General features: G+C 31.1%; 2 protein-coding genes across 2 annotated transcripts in view; one reads left to right on the forward strand and one right to left on the reverse strand.

Annotated features, from left to right (window-relative positions):
- Positions 1–2,910: 2,910 nt before the first annotated feature.
- LOC108577075 (WD repeat-containing protein 13-like) lies at positions 2,911–4,495 on the forward strand. Its single transcript, XM_017940172.1, has 4 exons — positions 2,911–2,989; positions 3,058–3,734; positions 3,850–4,142; positions 4,249–4,495. The coding sequence occupies exons 1-4, from the start codon at positions 2,917–2,919 to the stop codon at positions 4,493–4,495; spliced, it is 1,290 nt and encodes a 429-aa protein (XP_017795661.1). The 5' UTR covers positions 2,911–2,916.
- Positions 4,496–6,000: 1,505 nt separating this feature from the next.
- Positions 6,001–7,024, reverse strand: part of LOC108577061 — a 6,387-nt gene continuing 5,363 nt past the window's right edge. The window contains exons 8-10 of the mRNA XM_017940156.1: positions 6,874–7,000; positions 6,682–6,753; positions 6,001–6,578 (exon numbers count right to left, since the gene is read on the reverse strand). Of these exons, the coding sequence (XP_017795645.1) occupies positions 6,052–6,578; positions 6,682–6,753; positions 6,874–7,000 (726 nt within the window). The 3' untranslated portion in view covers positions 6,001–6,051. The remainder of the gene's footprint in view (positions 6,579–6,681; positions 6,754–6,873; positions 7,001–7,024) is intronic.

Here is a 7,024-nt window from a genome sequence, read left to right on the forward strand (position 1 = left end):
AATATGTTAAAAAAAATTCCAGATGTAAAAAAGTAAAATTAAAAATGTTGATATTTAAATCACTTAGTTGCCTCGAGTCACGTTTCATGCTTATCTTTTATTCGCTGTCCTTGTTTACGTTCGGCAAACTACAAAGGCAGGCGCGAGGCTCGAAAACGTAGTCCCTGACTCTACGAGTGTCAGGTTTAGCTTCCTTGCGGTCTGACTCTTGTGGAGAATATACTGTACAGATGGACTTTGCAGGACACTATAGAAATCAAGGAATAGACTTTAACACCAGGAAAAATGAAGAAATGCAATTATTTATCAAAAAATAAATTATTTGTTGTAAGGTACGTGTACGAAATATATTTTACGAAAGGTTGCAATATAACAATATTATTTTACAGCATTTTACAGTTTATTTATTTTTCCCTTATATACTACGTCCATTTCCTTTTACATCCGAAATGTTAAAGGAATGGAAAATTGATTATAAATATTAATTTTAAGAGAGACAAGGAAACGAATAGCGGTAAACAAGCATAGTACTACAGAAACGAGTTAGACAAGGAAAGGAATAAGGGTAGACAAGGATAGCAATCGTGCCGTGTGTTGGACAAGGATAAAAAAAATTTCAAAAGCAAAACTATCACCATCTCGCGTTAGGTGACGCGAACTACGATTTTCTAATAGGATTACAGAATATAAACAGAGGTATTAGACAAGGAAAACACTAGTGTGCGAAAAGGATAGAGAGAAAACTTTTCCTATTGGTTCGCGGGCCGTAATGGCCGCCTCTCAAACGCTACATAAAGTCGGCGAGGGAAAAATCATTAATATCTCATTATTTACGATTAATTTGTGAACTTTTAGGATTGAAGAATGAAGTATGGACCTTTACAACTTTCACATATAGATTTTATTATAATAAATCCTTTCAGTAATTAGTTATTAAAAATGTTTGTGGGGAGTGTCGGCAGGGATACCGTACACCCTTCTGGTTTATCATTAATTTTGTAGTTTTGCACAAATAATTTATGCACTTTCATACATGCGTTGTAAAGGATATTCTTTTAAATAGTTTCTCGTTAAATTTTCATTAACATATCCGTCGTAATTTTCGAGATATTAAATATTATTTGTGTGATTACTACAATCGTCACATTCAAGCGTGAAGGATTTCCGTCATTTTCACGAATATGCAGGATCAATTTTGCACGTTCAAGCATGTAGAATATAGTACAGACCTTTGCCTATATTCTGCAATGATTTTTAATTACGTACGTGACGTGCTTTATGAAATATTAGCCATCGTTTATAAGAGTTGACTATACTCGAGTACAACGAATAGGAGACTCTCTCATATAATATTTAATAACTATTAAACTACAAGGGTTGTGTTAATAAAAATTATACAAGAATGTAGCCAAAGGAGTCCTCTTTCAGATGCATGCAATTAAATGCATGAAGAATTGGTAGAAGGCTATGAAATTATTGAAAAACCGTAAAAGTATGCCATATTGTTTCCGACATCCTGCACTATAATTGTTAATAACAAGTTATTGAGAGGGTCTATTGCACTAAGAATTATATATGAAAGTTGCTGAAGGTCCACACTAGATTCTGCAATCTTAAAAGTTCACAAAATCATCCTAATTAATAAGTTATTAATGGTTTTTCCCTACCGACTTGATACAGCGCGTGGGAGACGGAACATGGCGGCCCGCGGACCAATAGGAAACGTTTTCTCTCTGTCCTTCTCGCACACTAGTGCTTTCCTTGTCTAATACCTCTGTTCACATTCTGTGTTCCGAGTAACGAGCTGTTAGTTCGCACAGCCAAACACGAGACGGCGCTAGTTTCACTTTTGAAAATTTTCTATCCTTCTCTAACCCTATTCCTTTCCTTGTCTAACTCGTTTCTTTAATGCTACTCTTGTTCTTTTCTATCGGTTTCCTTGTTTTACTCATTGCCAAAATGTAGAGTGGATTACAGGTATAATAAAGGCATTAAATTTAACGCACCTAGTTTAGTAATCAACCATGCATTTTCTTTTTATATGTGCAATTTTAACTTAAGCAGTACTTTAATTTGCTTTTCCAATTATAATAAACCTGACCATATAGAAAGTTCTAAGGCTTAGGGGGTAACAGTTAAGTTGAAGTTACGGATAGATCGAGTTAATCTTTTAGGTACGACCGCTCGAGAAAAGAACATCACAGGAGCTTCCGCTTTGATATTCTAATTTTCTTTTTATTTTCAAATATTTGGTGTTCTATCTTTGCAATCTTTTGATAATTTCATCCATTTCCTTCAGAGTGTTTGTTTTAAAGAGCTCTGACAGGGTATGATAATTGATTATTTAATATATTTTATTGTGTGTGCAGAATTTTTGAACTTACAAAGGCATGTTAAAAAGCACCAGATAGTGGAAGAGGAAAAATTTAGCAACAGTCAGTAGCTTCTGGTTCAGAACAAAGTAAAAGGAAAACAATTCTAACAAATATACAAACAAGGTGTCTCATTTTAATCAATCCGCGCAATTATCGAAGGATCGAAAAATCAAATTTAATAAAAAAGGATATTTTACATCTGTCAACTTTACGATCTTTGATAGTTGGATTGTATGTCATTTCTAAATTCACTACTATATCGTAGAGAACATAATAAAAACTCTGATTTTTTACACGATCGGTATTTCACAACGTGAAACACCAAGTCCCATAAAGTGATAGGTCTATTCTGTACCTTATCTGTGCTAATATACACAGAAGAAAATTAACATAATGTGTTTTCCGTTTCAAATCATGGACACAGCAAGAATGAAAGAAAAATATACAAAAAGATAAGAAATATAAACATTCTTTAATTTTTTTTTGTGTAAACCCTTTTATTATAAACTTTTTATAAAATACAATATATAAAATTGTTGCCATGTGGCATCAACAAGTATTTGCTCTGGATGCTAAATACAATGCTCAACGTGTAAACAAATTGCCTACTTTAGGTTCGTATGTTTGGTTTGCAATGCAATATATTGTGTTATATTAAAATTTCAAAATAATTTAATTGCAGGTATGCTTTATATTCGTCGTAGAAATCAGTTGTTAAAAGAAAAGTTTAGCAAAGACCCAAAAATTCGTGAACATTATTTAAAACTAAGAGCAAAACTGTTATTTTTACGATATGGCGAAAATTTGGAACAAAATAGCTTTAATAGTCACATAACTGGGGAAGAAAAATCAGAAATTAAAACAAAACTTCATAGTATTCATCGCAAATCAATAGCAGAAAGTTTTGCTTTCGATGGTGTACATCATGTTTTTGATCAACACAATGCACCTGTAATAATGCTTAAATTTGCAAATAATGATAGATCAAAGTTATGCTGTGCATCATTAGATGGATTATTATCTATATGTGATGCTATTAATACACCACCAAAAGTGATAGCTTTATTGAAAGGTCATAAAAAAGGTGTTACTGCATTAGACTGGAGTATCAGTAATGATCTCATAGTTTCATCTTCTTTGGATGGTACCATAAGACTTTGGAATGTCCTGGACACTGAAAATAACTCAACTTGTTTACGAGTAGTTAATGATCAACAACGAGCAGAAGTTTTATGTTGTGCATTTATACCTATAAATAATAACTTAATTATTGCTGGTAATTCTCAAGGACTTGTACAAATTTTAAATATATCTACTGGTATATATACTCGTGGTGGTTCATGCAAAATTGGTGGAAAAGTTAGTTTCTCAAAAATAAGAAGTTAAGCTACAAAATGAAACACTACTTAGCTTTATGCTAGGTAAAGTACATAAATTTGAAAACTAAAATATGTAAACATTGCCCTTGCTTCAGATTTTGTCATTAACTTGTGAGGGTAGTGGTGGTTTAGTAATATGGGTTGGAAATGATAGAGGAATTATCATGTCATTTCAATTGGAGCCAGGATCGGGAAAATTAACAAAATTAAGAAGAGTACAAGAAACTAATGGAATGATAACGAGTCTTTCTTGGCGTTCATGGCTTTCAAAAGATGCTCCATGGCCAGCACTTTTAGTGAGCAGTGCTTGTAATGTTGTACTGTTGTATCATATTGTTGACAACCAGGGTTCCTTATCTCTTTGGACGAAATATCCAATAAAACATAAGTAATTTACTATTTAAATACTGCTCCACTAATGAATATTATTTTTTTTAATATACAGAATTTATAAAATTATTGCAAATAAAACATAATTTATACATTCCTTGCAGACAATATTTCGTGAGGTCTACTTTCTGCCCACAAATGGAAACATGTTTAATAGCCACCGGTTCCGAGGATGGTACAATACATCTTTTAGATTCTGCGAGAGAAGGCAAAGCAGCAAAAATTAATCGACTTCAGGGTCATGCAACACCAACACTTGCTTTATCTTTCAATTATGATGAATCTCTTCTTGCATCTGCGGATCATCAAGGACTTATTATTTTATGGCGTAATCGTCAACGTCACATATAAATTTTTAATAATGTATGAATATAAAGTAATATTGCATAAACGTTTTATAAAAATAATTATTATACGTAATATAGAAGTAATAAAACATGGAAAATTAATAGTAGATGTAGTGTAACGGTATAGGAAATAATAACAATAAAACACATTCTGCCCAACTGAATGTCTGCTTTGTATAACAATATATTAATTGTTCTCTATTAATATCCTATGTATTATAATGAGCACAGAATTAGCATTATCAATAATAATAAGAATAATAATAATGGTAGTGGTAGTAAAACCGCATAATAATCGCAGTGCTATTAATAGTAGTTGTAACATGTACGTTTCAATTTCACATATGTTAATGAAATTATATATCGGTGCAAATACCAAATATGTCGATATTATTTTTTTTATATCTTTTATTAATCTAATCTATTCTGCTGTTATGTTATGATTTATTTTTGCTGTAGCAATATTGAAAACTTTGAAAGATATTCTTGCGAAGATTGTACAACCTTAATAATTAATAATTATTAACGTATCATTGGTATTTGTCATTCTCATATTCAAATAAATACTTGCATATTGTGAATTTAATATGTAATACTATATTTCTAATAAACAATTTCTTTCTTGTGCATTTGCATTTCATGTAATGTTTACCGAATATTGTTTCATTGTAAAAAATTATCTAAACATTAAAAATTGTTGAAAAGGCTACGTTAAGTGCTTAAAAATATCGTTTAAAAATATTGGAAAATAGTATGCAATAAAGTACGGCAGCATATGTTCTGTGCTAATTCATCGGGAATTTCACTAATTTGATTTGCCAAATTAATCGAAATAAAAGCGCACAAATTGTGCCCATCACAGTTCTAGTAAAAGTAATAATACAATATACATTTATAAAAAATTATTCGTGCATGAATAACTATACATTTTTCACTAAAAAATGAGACTTGCTTATAGTACTGTCCCTTGATTGACACTATAATACTTTTAGAGTAGAGAGCTGTTTTCTACTAATATAATTTTAATGTAATACCAAGAAAGATATTGCATTTAAAGGTAACGATAATTAAAAATCAATACGAATAATTATCATATATCATCAATGAAAATAACATTAACTTACGCGAATTCTACTTCTCTGATAATTACTATATACTGAACGAACGATGTTTAATAAATATTTACAAATATGAAACGAAATTACTCAATAATTTTGATGTAGCTTTTAAATATCGATTGTCTGCTATTCAATTCACTTAATATTTACGTTTCTTTATCGCCATGAAGCTAATCGTATCAAAAATTATATCAATATTAAGCTCTACTTATATTAAGATTTCTGTACAAGAAACCAAAATTATATGTTTTAATATAATACTATAGACAATCGATTAAATCTCAGCCACAATAAAAATTTGCTACATCTTATGTACAATAATTCGAGATTCATTTAATAGCGATTTCATTGAGTAATCACTATACGTTTGCAACGAAATTAGTTCGGACGGACTTCAGCTAAATTATCTTTTTTAACATTTTACTATTGTTTTCGAAACACATTAGTCATGAGTCAAAACACTACACTTGTCGATAGGCTCGATTTTTTCTTGGTTATCACATTGGGCACTTTTTGAAGAAGTCAGATCAAGACTATTTTCTTGTTGAATGTTTTCGGGAGGCACCGTTGGTAACGTATTGTAATTCAAGGAGTTTGATAAAATATGTTGGTCCTGTGTACTGTCTATACTTTGCGATAATTCTGATATTTTTTCTTTATCGTGCGATTGCTCTATATTATCCTCCTTCGCTTGTTTGACAGAAACAAAGGGTGCACCATTTGTAGACAAATTCAATTTTAGACGATCTCTAGTATGTCTTAATTCTCCTAATTGATATTGTTGGCTTTGACCACAATCAGTTAACAATTCTATCCCATTTTGTGGTACTCCCTGTCGCTGTACACCATCTATTTCGTCTCGTTCCTCATTTATTGACGTAGAAGCACCAGGAAAGAATTGACTTACATATTTACTGTCACTAGTTTGAAATGGACGACTTGAACTGCTCACAAAAAACTCCTCATTTGCTACAAACGAAATAAATTATATAGTACCATAAAGTTTTATTTGAAAGAAATACTGAAACTTTCATAATAAGTCTATAACTATCTAATTATATTATAAGCATACCAGTATGATTGGCATCATCATAGTCAAGAGGATACAGATCTAATCGTGGTTCGTCGATCATTTCCTCCCAATCTAAAATAAAAAAACAAGATTAGGTAATCTATAAATATATTTCGATCATTTCTTTAACACTTTAAACCATCAAAGTTTCATATAAGTTTCATTTATATTTTTAAGACATTTGAACCCTACCACTATATGAAGTTGGTTCCCAAGTAGTAGTTGTTTCTCCTTGTGTTTCCGTAGTTAATGTTTCCTTTGGATATTCATACACACAGTGATAGCGTTGTTTTTTAAACCATACACTCTTCTTTTGATCCTAGACAAATCATATATTGTTGAT

Source organism: Habropoda laboriosa, unplaced genomic scaffold (assembly GCF_001263275.1).
Source record: "Habropoda laboriosa isolate 0110345459 unplaced genomic scaffold, ASM126327v1 scaffold486, whole genome shotgun sequence".
Taxonomy (NCBI): domain Eukaryota; kingdom Metazoa; phylum Arthropoda; class Insecta; order Hymenoptera; family Apidae; genus Habropoda; species Habropoda laboriosa.

Bases quoted from the DNA above. Each gene is read 5' to 3' on its own strand.
- LOC108577075 (XM_017940172.1), top strand. From the start codon at position 2,917: ATGTGGCATCAACAAGTATTTGCTCTGGATGCTAAATACAATGCTCAA. The intron at 3,735-3,849 runs GTTAGTTTCTCA...CCCTTGCTTCAG, and splicing joins CATGCAAAATTGGTGGAAAA to ATTTTGTCATTAACTTGTGA. The intron at 4,143-4,248 runs GTAATTTACTAT...CATTCCTTGCAG, and splicing joins AAATATCCAATAAAACATAA to ACAATATTTCGTGAGGTCTA.